The sequence below is a fragment of the Ciona intestinalis genome, chromosome 8, assembly GCF_000224145.3.
Source record: "Ciona intestinalis chromosome 8, KH, whole genome shotgun sequence".
Taxonomy (NCBI): Eukaryota; Metazoa; Chordata; class Ascidiacea; order Phlebobranchia; family Cionidae; genus Ciona; species Ciona intestinalis.
The window spans coordinates 296,050-314,125 of NC_020173.2; the positions used below are offsets into that span (position 1 = coordinate 296,050).

At 32.1% G+C, this 18,076-nt stretch overlaps 1 protein-coding gene across 3 annotated transcripts in view; it reads right to left on the reverse strand.

The window, feature by feature from the left end:
- Nucleotides 1–433: 433 nt before the first annotated feature.
- The window catches only part of LOC100182731 (calcium-dependent secretion activator 1-like), an 18,268-nt gene continuing 625 nt past the window's right edge, over nt 434–18,076 (reverse strand). The window contains exons 3-30 of one of the 3 annotated variants that reach the window (XM_018812978.2): nt 16,242–16,355; nt 15,731–15,871; nt 15,008–15,199; nt 14,563–14,730; nt 13,440–13,616; nt 13,087–13,208; nt 12,445–12,556; nt 12,118–12,201; nt 11,830–11,952; nt 11,356–11,528; nt 10,919–11,061; nt 10,109–10,245; nt 9,314–9,407; nt 9,156–9,249; nt 8,813–8,978; nt 8,481–8,604; nt 7,010–7,057; nt 6,384–6,484; nt 5,793–5,801; nt 4,922–5,078; nt 4,279–4,420; nt 3,836–3,994; nt 3,545–3,649; nt 3,122–3,248; nt 2,441–2,524; nt 2,089–2,196; nt 1,579–1,767; nt 434–1,300 (exon numbers count right to left, since the gene is read on the reverse strand). In XM_018812978.2, the coding sequence (XP_018668523.1) occupies nt 1,208–1,300; nt 1,579–1,767; nt 2,089–2,196; nt 2,441–2,524; nt 3,122–3,248; nt 3,545–3,649; nt 3,836–3,994; nt 4,279–4,420; nt 4,922–5,078; nt 5,793–5,801; nt 6,384–6,484; nt 7,010–7,057; nt 8,481–8,604; nt 8,813–8,978; nt 9,156–9,249; nt 9,314–9,407; nt 10,109–10,245; nt 10,919–11,061; nt 11,356–11,528; nt 11,830–11,952; nt 12,118–12,201; nt 12,445–12,556; nt 13,087–13,208; nt 13,440–13,616; nt 14,563–14,730; nt 15,008–15,199; nt 15,731–15,871; nt 16,242–16,355 (3,486 nt within the window). In that variant the 3' untranslated portion in view covers nt 434–1,207. The remainder of the gene's footprint in view (nt 1,301–1,578; nt 1,768–2,088; nt 2,197–2,440; nt 2,525–3,121; nt 3,249–3,544; nt 3,650–3,835; nt 3,995–4,278; nt 4,421–4,921; nt 5,079–5,792; nt 5,802–6,383; nt 6,485–7,009; nt 7,058–8,480; nt 8,605–8,812; nt 8,979–9,155; nt 9,250–9,313; nt 9,408–10,108; nt 10,246–10,918; nt 11,062–11,355; nt 11,529–11,829; nt 11,953–12,117; nt 12,202–12,444; nt 12,557–13,086; nt 13,209–13,439; nt 13,617–14,562; nt 14,731–15,007; nt 15,200–15,730; nt 15,872–16,241; nt 16,356–18,076) is intronic. The other 2 variants (XM_018812979.2, XM_018812980.2) reach the window with 2 other exon arrangements.

Genomic DNA, 18,076 nt, shown 5'->3' on the forward strand with positions numbered 1-18,076 from the left:
TGTGATGCTGTATGTGAATTAAGTGATTGGTAAAGAATATGTGTGCATACACTTTGTGCTACTCCTGCACCATCCATTGGTTGAAATGAAAACTTTTCACTGGTTAACCAACACGTTTGTTTTCGAATTTTGGATAAACTATAGTACAGTAATTTTGGATAAACTATAGTTAGGGTTTCAAATTAATAAATTATCATATTTATTTTGGGAAAGTAAAGTAGGCATGACAAAATAAAAAAAAATATTATTCAAGAATTAAGTCGTGACAGTATAAATTATAGAAAGTAATTGCAGATATTGATTACCATCTGGCACCTTGGCTTAGCGTGCCTGCCTGTGACCAATAGGTATCGGACTATCATTGGCCCCTTTAAGGAATTCTAGAAAAACGTCCAGTGTAAAAATTCTGCTTGTAACATTAGGTGACACTCAATTGAAACTTCAATTTTATCTTTATTACCTGGCAGGACTAATGACTAAAACAAAGATTCAAATGAACAGAAACAGAATATGTGCAACAGGATGCCAATTGCAACTAAATTGACCTCACCAAGGAACTACAAAGTTTAAAATGAATTGCACAATTACAATGAAATACTGAATTCAACAGAATGGCACAAATGCACACTCCTACATTACAGGATATAGGGATAAAATCTACTTTAGGATATAGATCTACAGTGAAAAATCAACTCAATATACCATGTTATAATAAACATCCAAGTGTTTGTGTGTCTTTGTGTGCGCTGTGCTTAAACTTAACAGAGCACCTGGTATTGTTGAACACACAAAAAACTGAAAATACATTTATAATGAGAAAAATTTCCAAAGTTGTTGAGTGTGCGTTTGAACATTAAACAGTAAAATACCAATGATTGTATCTAAAGAATGTTGACATAATACATTTAGGAATAATACACAATGAAAATAAATAAAAGCATTCGGAACACAGCAGCAGTTGTGTCATTTTTGTTGCAAATGAAAACCAAACCTCCCTACAAATAATATAATACAAATAGTGATGTTTTAAAAAGGATACAACACAAAACAACAGAAAAAACATCAGGAACGTTAAAGTTTGAAAACCAGCAGCTGTAAATTGAAGTAGTAAAATAACATCAGACATTTGAAGAAAAGAATTAAGTAAAAATAGAAAAACTTGCAACATGTTGTCTTGTAAATACGCTGTTTATGATTTCTATGGCAACTAATCGTCATCCTCGACTTCATCTTCACTTTCCTTCATAGTGATGTGGTTGCCAAGCGGACCAGTGGTCACAGATGCTGTAGCTTCCTCAACCTGCAATATGAGTTATAAAATTGGTAGTTCCATTATATATCATGCATTGCTTTAGGTTTCAATTTAAATGACATGCAGTAGTTAAAGAATTGTAATTTTATGATACAAACAAGTTATATGGTAAAACTGTTGCTGAATAAAAAAAATAAGGAGAGTAATAGATTTGGGTAGGCTATTAAACTTAATATAGGTTAGTGGTTACCGGCACCATGGCAAAGCAGTCAGAGTGATTGTGTATTAAACATTGGTGTTAACCAGGTAATTATGGAACAACTTACGGTCAGTCTCTTGTGGACGCTTTCAAAGTTTTTATTCGTTCTTACGTCAGTGACTCCCTGCATTTCAAAATCATGGTAGAATTTCTTGAATAATTTGATGAGAGTCTTCAGCTGGTATATGTTGAGTTGTAACTCGGATCTCTCTGTAAGCCACGTGGCAAGCAGCTTAACACTTGTTTCGTACCAGTTCTGTCACATATTCACGTTTAGTTTAGTACATATACATTACTTAATGATTATATAACACAACAGCCTTATATGTGTGTTGGTAGGATGGGAATTATATTTAAAATATGCAGCCATAACAAACTTTGGAATTACCTATTATTTCTGTAATGTATAATATAAATAAAATTCCAATATTTTTAACATGTCCGCTATAAAAGTTAAACATTTTCCATCATCAGAATTTTTTCATACCAGCATTTTATAAATTCATTCTTAAAATAACACAAGACAATCAAGAAATATCTACAAAGTACTTATGATATAAAGTGAATATAAACTTACAGAAAACAGAGCTTCAACAAACAATTCATCGCAGATAGATTCACGCAACACATCCTGGTTTGCTCGAATGAAATAAATGAAGTTGTTGGCAAGCTCCATACCTGGTTTCTGTTCATGAAGTTATTTATTATGAGCCTAGGTGAAGTGACCAATTTCTTATAGCTAGCCAAACTAGTTGGAAATGTTTTCTTAACTAAAAGTTATACACCAATCTGTTAAAAATTATCATTTAAATAGACTTAATGCATGTTTTAAGCAGAAATTTGCAATGTTTGAAAATCTACTCGAATGTCTAATTTTTGTTTCCAAAACTAAAATACATAAAATAACTCGTGTCAAAACATAACCTTACAGTTAGTGTAAACAATGACGCAGTGAATGAACCTTCATCATATCTTGATAACTTTACCAACACTGATTCCAACACTTTCGTGAACTAAAAGTAAAAAAAAAATCAGAAACTTTACTTATGTCCACTTTTGAATTTTGTAACTATTCCATTATACCTAACCTAACCTAACCTAACCTAACAAGAACTTTAAGGTAAAATACAGAACAAAGTAGTATTGTTAGAAACAACGAAGTGAGTACTGAATGAACAAAAATGATAAAATAACTCCAGTTTCCTTTTAAGATGTTTAACTTTTGCCAAAAGTTACCCTTAGCATAATTTAATAAATTCAATTCATTATATCCATAAAGGAATAACTTTTTTTTAAAGTCCCAACTGTTTGTTTGTTTTAGTTTTTAAGTGTTTAACCACTACATTAACACATATTGCTACTTTACTGTCACAAGTTGTTTTTTGTTATTGTTGTTATTGGCCGTAAGCCACTACATCACAGCAGGTGTGACGTAACATCGTTCATTATGTCGAACCTCATTGTGTCGCAATGCCAGAAAACGCGGCAGTTGGGTTTTGGAAAAGATTATTAATGTGTGGCTTTGGTGTTAAACGTATGAATAAAATAAAAGCTTATGGAAACACAGTAGGGGCACGAATTTAGAGAAATTTCTAGTATGCGACAGTTACCTTGTCAACAATCTGGCCCTCCATCTGTGAGAATGCGGATTCGAGCACCTCATCAACTTCTACATGATAAAGATGTTGAGTTCCTGATGCATCGTGTCCGGAGGCGCAGATTTTCACTGACTGTTTCCTGCATCACAGATCATTTTTCAGCTCAAACATAATATTAATCCAGTTATTTTTAATTTCCTAGATTAACTTTATTTATTTTTAAATCTTAACTCATCTTCAAAAAATTGAACCCAAAAGAAATAGTTAAGTATGATATCAGCTGTTTACTATACTTGAGACTAAATAGATCACCATGTTAATTAAATATGTTTTTTAAAAAGTGGTAAGAAAATAAATCTCTGACACCATCTACTGAGACTTCTCTCATCTACTGAGAGACACAAGAACAACCCAAAGAATAAAAAATTGAGTTACCTGCACTCGAGCGCCACATTTATAAGGGAACATATCTGGGAGGTGACCATGAAGTCAACAGATACTCGACATGAAGCCAAGATAACATTAAACCTCTGGACAGTTCTGTGATAAATATTGTTGTTAATCAAATGGAATAAATAAAGGTAACAAAGTTATCCTAGCGTGACAGGGTAATGACAGTCGTCTTGGGTGTTCTGTTTTATACACCTTGTGCCAGCTTACGAGTTAACACAATTCTAGTAGAAATCAGTTTTGACATTTATTCTAAAACCATAATTTCCTTCCCACCTTGACACAACACTTTGAATCATGTCCGATGCCATAAGTTTAAGTCTGTGTTCGATGTGACAAGCAAATATTGCATCTGGCCAGTGTAGTTCTCGTACAAATGATTGCAGAGCATCAAGTTTCCATAAAACATCGTTTGCTATCGTGTTTTTGCCTGAGCTGTAAAGGCAGGCAGGTGGTGATAAATGAATATTGTACAACTTTTGAACCATAGATTTGCTATAACAGTAGTTGCCAGTCTACTTTTCCAAACTACCTAAATTTTACCAGTTTAAGTTAGTATTTTTACTTGGTAACAATGAATAACTGAAATTCTGACACTTTTCCCACTTATGTAAAGCAAACAACACCCATGATTTACAAGATGATACAATTTTTATAAAACCAGTACTTTTGGTTCAAAGCATAAAGTTATAAGCAAATACAGACACGTTGCAACTCACTTGCTTGAGCTCCAACCATCTTTACCAAAGCCATGATGAATAGATTGTGCGATGGAAGATTCCATGAGGTCGGTATATCTTATCACAAGTGGTGCAAATGTGTCACGAAGATGACAATGGAAGCGACCGTCTCTTAAAGTATCTGTGGCAGATAATAAAACATCATCAAAAATTAAAACATCCACATCTGTAAGCAAACAGGTTCTTCACATAAACAAAACTTTGTTATATCATTGTTATATTTTAACTCATTGGTTCACAGACTGCGCACAGTGACATCGTGGTAGATTGTTTTAATTTTCCCAAAATTTCATCCAACAATTTTTTCCCATAACTTAACTGAATTGAGTCAGTACCAACAAATACTTTTCATTAAAAAAATCTTTCACTATCGGATTTCAAAGGCATAGCAACAAAATAATTTAGCAGCCGTTCTCTATTGCACTCTTACAGTGATGCTCAACGTTTTATTCTGCTGGAAGTTGCCAACTATTTTTAGTCAGTCACTACCATAGTGCATTTTGCATGTCTATGAAATATTGAACTGTTTCCCTCTAAACTGGTTCCCTGGTGAAGAAAAATCATTAAAAAAAATGCTTCAAACAGAACCCCATACCAAAAGTTAAAATAAATATCAACTTACGGTCATTAATGAGATAATCATTAAGAAGTTGGAACAGAGGGAATGAATTCCAAGTATCAGGCGGTTGTTTTTCAATCACTGTGTCCATATCTACGGCAAATAACGACCAGAAAATCTCGGAATGTTCTGTCATTAAGTCACTGAACCACGCAAATGCCTGGGTGAAAAAAAATACAATGTAGTTGCTGTTATCAAATAATAATTATGAGTTTTATCAAAATAAAAATTCAGGTATTAGTGATTGATGATGTGCAGATGTTTAGAGTGGCACTTCAAATAATTACTTTTTTAGGGATTATTTACTTAAACAGGGACAATACAGGCTGTTCGGCACACCAATGCTTCATTGCCCCAATAAATAGAAAACCTTACTAATGATAGAAAATGTTTTGGTGTCAAATTTATATTCATCATTCTGCAGGTATAGTAATTAAGAGGCGAACTCATAAAGATAAAAACCACTTGATATGAGTTTCTGTAATGATATGAATATCTCTGTCCAAACTTAAGGTAACCACCATTTACCACAAAGCAGCCACCCAAGCACTTAACACACCATATGTTGTCCATCATGCACAGAAAAAAAGACGCTTTTAAATTTAAAAGAAACTAAATAAGAATACGCATTTTTTAATCTAGTACAGTTTTAAAACATATATTACAAAAAATAATGCAACAAACTTATATTACAGGAAAATGTAATATAATACAATACTTTAGAAATTAAAAAGCAACAATTCATACACAATCTAATATTCTATATTACACAATGATATTATAACAAAATATTTTATTTGTAACACAGCAATAACACAAAATCATATTTTGCATGCAAGCACCAAATGTTACTACAACCAACAAGCTGTCTTACCTCTCTTCCCTTAGTTTGTAAGTGCACAGAATAAAAACGAACGTTCAATTTTTTTGATTAATAACAAGACAATGCATGATTTCACATATATGATTAACATATACACCTCAGTTAATTGGAAGGAAGAAAAAATCAAATATAAATAAAAAACAAAATGTCAATCAATAATATGATTTTTAGATAGTGGTTAATAATAGATATTATGTACATTGTGTGTCTATCTATGGTGATATTACCTCTAACAGGAGTGACATTATACGAACAGACTCTTAGTTTGGCTTCCATTATTAATATGAATCTAATATATCAGTATACTAAAACTCACTCACAAAGTAAATATTTTAGGTTAAATTTGTGTCCCCCAGTTAATTTTTACATCAAAATATCAAATAAAATGTTATCTACTTTACTAACAAACAATAAAGAATATTAAAAAATAAGAGAGAATGCGAATCAATTTATAAGGTGATTAATTTAAGGTTTTAATTTTTCGACATACAAATGATTTTTAATTTCAGGCAAATCAAGAACAAACAACAAGTCAAGTGAAAGGTTATTGATTATATGTAAAATATTGGGTAAAGTAGAAACCTCAAAGTGATGTTCCTCGTTTTGTTGCAGCACATCAATACATAACTCAGCCAAGTGAATAATCACCTCCAACCTACGAGAAGAAGCTTCATTCAAACTTTCTGCAAATAAAACCATCAAATTAACTCAACTTTTCTTTAATAACAAATTATAAAAAGAGCAAAAAAAGTGGAAATAGTTAAGTGGTTGTTGCAGGTAAAATCATCTAAAAATAAAAATGAAACTTTATTAAATATCCCACAAGTTGATAATGTAGTTGCTTATAATTTAACATGTGCTGTGTGAAGATACAAATGCATTGTAGTGTAGGCTGTATTAGAACTAAACATACATGCAAGGTAATTATGTTAGTTTATAGATCCATGGGAGGCAATTGCCTATATATATAATGAATACTACATGACTATGCTAAGGTATCTTTACAGAATTACTTTAAGCTAACTATATAACATACAGGTATTGCATAGGATACTTGTACCATTATTTTAACTTACTGGCCTATATATTCACAATAAATTGAAATATCCATGTTAATAATACGAGACTATGAAACATACTATGCCAATTTCCACTATTCCATTAAATAAAGAAATATTTAATGGAACACTACAAGTACAAACACCTACTGGTTTCTCCTTGTTCAGGTTTTGTTTTGTTTGAATCCTTTTGAGCAGCTTGAAAAAATTTAATTAAAGGGGCATACCAATGAAAAATGAAAATTTGTTAATGGATAGATATGCTCAAATGTTACCTAATCGTACCATCAAAGTTTGCCAAAACGATTTGGCTTCTAAAAAAATCGCGTGAAAAAAACCCGCTGGAGTAAAAAAAAATCGGTCATTTTGACAAAGCATGGGATTTCCCATTAGAAAAAAATTCACTCAATTTTGATCGTTTATAGTTTCTAAAATACAGAAGAAAATTCAAATTTTATTTCTGATTTGGTATAATGAATGCTTCTTCTTCAAGAATATATAAAAAAATTGTAAAACATAGACTTTAATATGTTTTAATTTTTCGATTGAACGTAGGTACATACCAGATTATGCCGACTCAGCATATTTTCAAACCGACTTTTAAACACGAAAAACTGACTTTTTTATAAAAAAAATGGTACAGTAGGTACTAGTGAGACATAATAAACTTTTTAATATAAAAAAAGTGCTAAAAACTAACTAATAAGAAAAAAAGTGCTTAGTCAGCATATCATGTAGCTACGTTCAATCGAAAAATTAAAACATAACAAAGTCTATGTTTTACAATTTTTTTATATATTCTTGAAGAAGAAGCATTCATTATACCAAATCAGAAATAAAATTTAAATTTTCTTTAGTATTTTAGAAACTAGAAACGATCAAAGTTGAGTGAATTTTTTTCTTATAGGATGCATTGCGCAACGGCCAATTTTTTTTTACTCCAGCGGTCGAATTTGCGGTTTTCAAACTCATTTTTTTCAAAAGCTGTTTTGTATTTTAAAACTTTGATGGTAGCTTTAGATCACATTTGAGCATATCTATCAATACACAAGTTTTGATTTTTCGTTGGTATGCCCCTTTAAAAAAGCTTATTTATACTCATTCTAAATGTTTACGACATGTTGAAAAATTGATTGCAAAATAAATTTGCCCAAACAGCATATTACTTTAAAAAAGACCAACATTTTCTTGAAAACCGTATTCACATATTTGATGATAAATGAATGATCGAAGCTGTATTATTATCAGTTAAAATAAAACTTTAAGTATAAACATTCCACATATACGCAAGTATTGTGTGTATACTGTATGTGACCTTACTATGTAAGCTTAGATTAAATATTAAGCTGCAACAACAGGCTGTATAGACTGGAAGTTATGTCACAATGACCTTTTATATGAACAAAAAAGAAGGTACGCAATATAAATTTAAACACAGTCTAAGTGTGTTTTTGGATCAAAGTTATGTTTTTTACTCACAATGAGTTGAATGAACAATTTTCCAACAGAGTGAGTCCTCAGGTAATATGGGGCAAGATATAGTATATTTATGATAAATTCGAGTAAAAAGAATAAAACCATTAATATAAAAGTGCTTATTAACTCATATTGTGAAACTCACCATCCACTTTTGCATATTCTGACACACGTGTGTAATTAACCAACGCAGCTTCTTCTAAACAATGTTTAATCACGGCTCTAACATCTTCAGCAGGTACCGGGGTTACAATATCACGCATCATAACCTGAACAAATCAACCAGAAATTACTTTATGTTGTAGTCTAACAGACTCGGCAGTTTCACGTTACGTGTAGGTAAAATGTAAACAACAACAGGTTTTATTAATGGCATGAAAATGTTTCCTAGCTTAAAAATTAACACTGAACAGATACAGATGAGAAAATAATAAAATAAAAGGTGTAAAAACACAAATGCAATGAAAGACAACTCACCCTCTCCAACAATGAGAGTGTTGCTTTCAATGCACCTTGTGGACGACCAAATGGAAAACAATATCTGAAGTGTGTGATCTGGTTCATGAGGTGATTCTTTAACTGGTCTTGTATCTCATCAAACCTCTGCTTCTCATCCAGTGTTATTGTTCCAATACCATCAGGTCTAAGTAAATAAGTAACAATATTACCATATTGAACCACACACATTTACTGTGTGACGGTTTAGATGAAAAATTTGTTTTTCAAAAGTTTGGATATAAAATTTACATCCCAGCACAAAATTGCTCTTTTAGATTCCCACACTTCCATACCTTGTTTTGAATAGTTGTGATGCACATACCTGTTCCCATAAATATGGCTTGCGCAGAAAGCAAAGCTATAATGTAACAATGTCGGGTCAACCATTATCCCATTCCGGGCCCTTTCCAATAAATCTGTGATATTAGGTTATAAGACAGTGTATCTTAGTATGAGCAGCCACCACCCAGTCATACTTGCCTGCTAGATAACATAAGTGTCTATGACAACCACGAACACCATATCTTGCACAATATTCATCCAATACAAATACTTGGCCAGGAGAGAACCAACCCTGTATGAATATTTAATGTTAAGATTCTAACTCAGTTGCAGTGAGACAGTAGACATGATATGCTTTGTTGGCTCAATTCTTATTGCCACAGGCTAACTTTAAAAATTGAAGTCTTAAATATGGCTTGGCACACTATGGAATAATTTAACCTTTAACTATAAATAGCCTTCATACTCACTTTATCTTATAATTGCAAGGACAACATATTTAAAAAGATTATTTAAAGCTGTTTATGAACCACATACCATATGGTGAACACATTGCAACATGGAGTATTAATGGGACATGAATCATTCATACGGTGTATGTATGTAAAGCTGATTAAAATAATTTTGACAGATCACCTGTTATATATTAACTAACCCATTTCACTACAACAGTGTGGGGAAACACAACAAAAATACAATCTAGTACTGCCTACAATCTAGTAATGTAGTCTCTAGTACCCGAACTTGATCTAAATGAATGCAATTTTTACTTTTATACATCATTCTTATACAGCTAATAAGACTTGACTAGGTGGAACTTAAGTTATTTAGAGATTCCATGACTAGATTTGTCTTATTTTTGTGCTGTAGTTAATTTTAGGTTATATTAAAGAATTTCTTTTTTGTGCTGTTTATAAACCTGTAATATAAAGTAAGTTCCGTCAAGAATAAAAACTACAAACGACACAAAGTGTACGAGTACGATCCACATACCAGGCATGAATAACTTTCATTGAGTCTGTGGTCCAATGTTAGTCTCTGCAACAACTCAAATAAACTTGAGTGATCATATTTACAAGGATCTGCTGATATAAAATCATCCATGCCATGTTTTCGTGCTCTGTCTGCATCTGTGGGGTTTGAGTGATGTTAGAAATACAAGAGAGAGAAACACAGTTACTGTCTTGCCAGCATATGATACTGTGCTTGACACGTTTTAACCTGAAAATTGTTCAGGTGTTACAATGTTCAGAAATAGTCTTTTTACTACTTTCTTAATACAAAAGTTAAACAAAATAGGCTGGTTGGGTGGAATATTTAAGTTGGATGTCAAAAAACATTGATTGTCCAATCACATTATGGATTTGTGAGCTTCAGTATAAACCTTTTATCCTTTTTTGTTAATTACTTTGTTTGTTTGTGTTGATTTATTATTAACAGAGTGCAGTCCCATAATCAATGAATTAATTATTTAATGCAGAGACAGTCCGATTAATGAGAATCTGTCCACGCTTGCAACTTTTAATTGTAGCTGAGTGATTTACATTAGTGCATACTGCAAACTCATTTCTTTTACAACTTGCTCAACCCACAGTGTAGTTTGTGGTTTGGGATTAAGAATGAGAATACACTATAGAGGAGTCAACGACCTCATTTTAAAAGAGTGACAGTTAATATTTTAATTTGTTTTTTTTTATTAAAATTCATTTTCTTGCTGCAAATACAAATAAAATAACATTAAAGCTTGACACATAATTAATCAATGCATGAAGGCAATAAGTATGACATATCAAGCAGACTTACAGAATTGTGAAATTGGTGCATCCAGCTGTCCATGCTTGCCAGCACTGAGTTTTTGAACTTGAGTTGGTGGTACAGGTTTGTGGGATTGGCCAGTTGCTCGGTACATTGCCTGCACCCACAGTATTCTGTCTTGTTCATCATCACTGGTGACAATAACGATTTGTTTCAATTTTGAGTTACACGGAAGTCAAGAGACATTTTGTAGTAAGACTACTTTTCTATGAGAAACTCAGAATTGTTTCAAGGACTTTAGCATTTACAGTTTTGGATTAAGGTTTGGTAGTATTTTTATTTATGAAATTCCATAGCAATGTTCATACACATGATTACAATATTAAAATTATTTTTTGAAAACAAATAATTATTTATTAAGTTTTATCACCAAGATAAGATTTAACAAAGTTTTAATAAATATTTAAAGAATTATAAAGCAAAACCTTGCAAACATAACCGAGTCTCCTTCCTTGACAGCATTAAAGAAAGCTCTTCCCCCTTCATGGTCAAGTTCAGGCACCGTGTAATCCACCGTGAAGCCATCAAGCTGCATCATCTCGTTTGGTTCCGATTTTCGCTCTTGGTAGCTACACATTGCAAAGTTGTATTGGCTCACCTGGGAATAAGAAACGTCAGCAACATAATTATAAATATTTTATGTCTGATTTGTGGCCAATCAATGAGAAATTAAAAGCAATTTGAAATGAGGAATTTTAAGTTGAGTAAGTGACTGAGAACAAATATCTTTTCATGTGAGCTTTTAATAATAGCATAATATAATATATGCAGCCATGTGGATTATTCCCGGCAACTCGCACATGCTTAGAATATGTGAAAATGCAACCTTAGTCAATTTTAATACATTCTGAACTTTAATAATAAAGTTTGCGCACCATGCACTAGTACTTCCAAATTACCTGCACAAGAATAAAATATCTCCTTTTCCATTTCTTCCACACGGACCTTCCTTGTGCCCACAAATATCCACAGTGTTTCATATTAAGCGGTCGATCCATTCTTATTGCAAGCTTGATTCGAATCTGAAAAAAAATACATTTGACCAGGGTTTCACCTGCCTTTCGCAATGAAACAGCTTAAAATATGTCAATTTAAAAGCGACTTGCTAATCAAGTCAGTAAATATGCCAAAACATAACTAATCTGAAATCCAAATAGTTCTGAAACACTAGTAAGAAATAAGAATACCTGTTGGTCAGCACTGTTCTTGGGCACTTGCATATGATACCACTCTGGCGACTTGGGACTGTTTGGTGTTGGGTGAAGAACAACCTGTACGTTATTAATATAAGCTGTTTGATATGTTAGGTGGTTTAAAAAATCGTTATTCCTGAATGATCTTTAAAATTAATCTTTATGGTATTTTACAAAAACATAAAAACAATATATATTATAAAGTAAACCATTCAAATTACATATTTGCATATATATCAAATGTAACCCATAGAGATCACCAAAACACAAAAACAATATTCCGAAACATAGAATTTGCAATAGAAAATAGAAATAACATACCTTTCCCAGCTCCTTGTCATCAATAGACAGCATTCCTGTGCTTTCGGTAAAAAGTTTGACTTTAACGAGTGGTAGAGGGTGGGTGGTGGTGAAATCACCTTGTGTATCCCATCTGTTATTTACATACACGTTACTATACATTATGCTATGTTTGAAAGGACTATAAAATAAATGCCCACATGCAGAGAAAGTGTAATAAAAGACCATAAAATATGACATTAAGTTGTACTCCTTCCTAACGAGGCAGCTGCACTAACTTCTAAAAGATAAGAATGTAGTAATATCGTTGTAAATATTCATTTAATAAAAATGTAATATTTGAATAGCTAAAAGGCTTGAACCTGTTTTGGACCATGATTCCCCCAATGTAATTATATAAATAGAAATACCTCTTTTCTATAAATGTAAACAAATTTCAAAAAGATACTTATGCCCCCGATACAAACAATTAAATATTCAATACGTGATTGGACCACAGTCCTTTATGTCACAGAGTAATCCACAGCAATTACGATGCTACCATTAAAAGAAAAATCTATAGAAAAGGATAATTGCACCTTAATGTGCTTTTAACTGTTGGTTTGTCAATAATCAATAAGTTTGGCATCAGCATTAAGCTAATCAATGCTCCAGCAAACTTACACAGGTTTGCTGGCTTCAGCTTGGTCTGTTTGCAGCTTTGCACCACCATCTGCTTCCATTGTACAATATACAATCTTATTTGGGGCAAGGGACTTAAGACCTTGTACTTCAATCACAACCACCTGGTAGAAAGATTACAGTTTAACACATTGCTATTTTGAACCAATTCCCAATCAGCATAATACCAGTACTCCTCAGTCAGTTACATTGTTTGCACTAATTGCAACGAAGGTAATAAAACATTTTTCTAATTTAAAAAAATGTAATAATAGCAGTATGGTACAGAATAATTCTCGCAATTTTCCTATCACAACACAAGTGATCTCACAACTTAAAACAAATAAAGCTAGTACCTCAAGGGTAAACTGGAGAATGACATCAGCTTTAGAAAGTGGGGTGTCATCTTCATTTGATTGGTCCACCATGGAAATGGGGGCTTGCATTCTTCGTAAACCTCTCAGTGGGTAAGACTTGTCATTGCTACCTCTAGAAACAGGGAGAGACTCAAGATTGGCCATCAATAAGTTAACCTGAAACAGATAACAATAAATATTTATAGATATGTGCAATAATTACTTCTACAGTATGTTTAGTTGGAAAGCAATAACTTTATTATTAAAATTTATAGCTAACAAAAATTGCTAACGATAAACTTGTTAAATCAATTATTTAAATTGTTTCTTTTCAACTAAAACTATTTTCATTTACAAAGAAATTTTAAATCACAAATATAAAAAATATATAAAACTGTTTAATTTTGTGTTTTCTCATTTCGACATTAAACAAAATGGATTCATTTGACACGATTTAGAATTACAAACCACCTTTGAATTTCCCTGCGGTTTCATGTTTAAATTTATTAATTATTTAAACTTCAATTTAACTCATGTAACCAGATTAAACGGGACGAGTAGAAAAGTTTAATTGTTGCAATTAGATTAATAATTTCAATTATTGCAAAACATAATTGAATTTCTTTCCAAGAACGGATTTTTTTCAGGCAAATGTTTAATGTACATTTGATTGCAATATTTGGTAAATTCCTTAGTGGTTGTGAATTTAAATTATCTTTGAAACCTTATTTCCTCATTGGCACAACTGCTGCTTCAAAGGATATGTTGTGCTATTGTACAAAATAACAAGATTGAAATACAAAAAAATAACTTTATAAATCTTATTTTCCAATATTTAGTACAATGTTCTTTTTGAAGTGATACAATGTTTTAATTTGATGTAAAGTAAAAACCAAAATATGAATCATATAATATTGGTTTGCATACTAAAAGCATAAGTGATGAACTTTATTTAGGTTTTATGAAAAATTAAACAAAATAAAATAAAGTAGGGCATAAAATTGCAAGCTCTACACCAAGTCAAGCCAACAAAGTTTGATTGGTTAATGTATAGACCTGTACCATAAGCAGCACTTGAAAAGAAATTCATTAAACCTTTGTGGTTTAATCTATCTTCAATCACCTGCGATCGTAATTCATCGATATATTGTCCTTGAAGATGAGCCTCGACCTCATTTCCTTTGCGGTAGAATTTTGGAAAACGCCGCTGCCCCTCAATTTTATCGGCAGCGTGCATGCGGCCGTCTAATTCTCGTCGTATCGCTGCAGCTTGTTCGTCTGTGCTGTCCAACTATTACAACATTATGATTGTGAGAAATGAGTTTATTTGGTTGTGTGGTAATGTTTAGCAATAAATACAATTTATCGTGATTTTAGACACAGCTAAAACATTTGGTCATTTATAAACAATTATTAAACTTAAACATTCTGCAAAATTATCAGAAATCTACTATAAAAAATATGCAAACGAACACAATGCAGTTTAAAACATAAAATAATGATGGGTTTTCTATAAAGTGTGGGCTTAATATGTGCAACCAAGTTACCGTTTACAAAAACAAAATTACCTGGCATGCATTGTAAAGCAACTGGTGCTCAAACTTTTTAATTGACAAAATGTTCTGGAACATCTCGTACAATTGCTCCTTGCTTAGTATGAGCTCGGATGCCGCAGATGATGGGAGGCGGTTGCCAGGACGACGAGGATCTTCTTCACCTCGGTATATGGCATCAAACTTGGCCATCCAAGAAGATAAGACCTGGGTAAGAAGATTCATTAAATGTAGCAATTTGTAGTTTAGAAATACTTACCACCATGAATGTTGAAGTGCATGGTATGAGGGAGGGGTTAAAAATTTAAAATTAGAAGTGACATCATGTGTTTTGTCACACATAATGACTTGAATGTAAATAATAAATAAGCAGTTGGTAATTTAGTAGTTTGATGGGCAGATAAGTACTAATCAACAATTAGTTTTTCTAATCTTAAATATGTTTCTACCAAAGCTGCATTATATAAAAGCTGCCACCAACTCTGAAACAATGGTCTCATCTAATAAAGTAAAGGTTCATTCATTCAATTTATGAATAAAAATCACCAGGGTTTCTTAGTACATCTGCAGCAATTCCAACTATACAAAGAAATTAAAAAAATAATAAAAATAGAAAAAAGCCGATGCCACTCACAGAATACAAACACAGCACTTATAATTATAGTTTTATTTAAAATATTAAATTTAAAGACCATGCTGGTAACATTTTATACTTTATCAAAACATCTCGTGTCTTACCGTTTCTTTACTTAATCCATCAATTTCGGGCAGTCCTTTGACACGTTTTTCAATATTATTTTTAAAAACTTCTCGAAAATCATTTGCAGAGCAACCCCCACTTTGTACCATCCTCATTACTCTATCACTCTTTAGAAAAACCTGCAACAACAACAATTAGCTACGTTATGTTATACACTATTTTAAACATATACAGGCTGCTTCATTATATATGACTGATAATTTGGACAACCCATTAGTGACCACTGGGTTGGAGCAATTGTCTTTAAGTGTCTTGCCGAAGGACACATACGCCCACAATGGCAGCAGCGAAGAGCCTTGAACCCATTACCTCTAGGTTAAAGACAGAAACGCTAACCACTTTGGCATGTCGCTGGTAGTTTTATCTGAATATTTTTATACATTTGCGCAAAGCATTAAAGAATTGTGTACAATAACAAGTTGACTGAATATCATTATTCATTACATTATATAGTAACAGACATGTAATTTAAACAAAGCAGGCATGTACCTCAAAATAGCTCGACACTGCATTGCAGAAAGCTTCATCTGCCACTATTTGAGTTTCACCGGATAAAAATGACGAAAAACGGTCTTTTATCGTCTGCAACTGTTGCTTGTTCACCTACAAAGGTTTTTGATCATAGCTTACAAGCATTGTGAGAAGTTAAAACAGTGTTTAAAATAGTGACAACCTACAAGCAGGGTTTGGCCACCTAGTTTCTATTTAAAATTATTAAAATTACAACTAAAAAAGACTTTGGAAAATATAAATTATGGGTTAAAGTTAAACGCTATGCAATTTAAAAGTTACCTGTTAAACTACACAAGAAAAGAATATTGCTCAAAAGATTTAACTTAACAGGTAATTTGGTGGGGCATTTTTAATTTTTTTTTTGCATATAATGTATAGGCTAAGCCGCTAAGCTATTAGTATTACATTATTAGTATATCAGTTTTTACTGTAGTAATTCATTTCATTTTGGACAATACCAGCTGAAACCAGATTAAACCACACACTCAAGTGGTTGACCATGAGTAGAATCAAGACAAAAGCTTTGGTGATCAATATGTGACTAGTGAGAAATCTTAACAGTAAAGGACATTATTGATTTTGGATCAATAACACAACAATCTTATCTTGATATTCAACCAAGGCCACACAAAAATAAAAAAAGTTTCATGTGAACTACTTGATATTATATTGTACATACAGGCCAACAGGCGATAACATACTGTGAAATATTAAAAGTAAGAAAATTAATTTTGTCGTTTTGATTTCACCCCTTTTTGCAATGTTTGTTATGTTTTCATTTAGCTACAAGTCCCCATTTTAATTTTAGTATTTATGGTTTAATTACTACAAATATTTAAAAAAGATAAGAGTAAAAACTGCATCTCTGCTTTGTATTTTAAAGTGGAAATAGGTTTATGTACTATGATGTATACAGAATTATGAATTCACAGTTAGAGTCATTGTTTTATAAATTGTAAATATTAAATGTGCGTTCCTATGTTTAAACATCTATTAGATATTTAATAGATAGAGTATTAAATTTCAACTATATTATGCATGTGAATATTGGCTCTATAAAATATCCTTATTTTTGCATACATTTAAATACTGTATCACATTACACTTGACACGTTTGCAATCTATCTTAATTTTTCATCAGTGTGTTAGGTAACAAATGCAACATTGCCATTTTGCTTGAGGATACAACATGATAAATACTGGCACAACACAGCTATGGGCTGATTACATCGTCATATCATATCCACTTTATCAACCACCTTTTTTCACCCTATCATAGTTTAAAAAGGTTTCTGCACCAGTAAATGCATTGCAATATAATACATATTTAAGTGTGAAGTTATACAAAAACACCTTTAATTCTAGAAAAAAGAATTCATAAATATTTGAAGCAACCACACCCTTGTTTTCATCTCATTAAACAAGCACACACACCATATGTTAGGCTGGCTTGGTAAACAAACAGAGCCAATAGAGTTAATTTTAGAGCAGAGTACGACTGTAGGTGGCCCACATAGTCTAGTAGTAACACTCTAAAAATAAACATTTTAATATAGATATAGATACTACACCTTACTATTAATTACCACGATTTTTTTAGTCAGCTGATTAACTTTCTGTGCGTTACTTATTACAGAAGTTAGTCAGTCAAAATAAGCCGACTAATTTTAGTCCGATTTCCACTAGTTTTGTCGGTAGCCAAGAATGCCACCCCTGTTTCAGAAAACTAAAATTTAGCATCACTGCAATACTTTAAAACTTTGTATGTTGTATATGTTATAATAAAACCTAAATTAAGTCTGCTGCTAAAA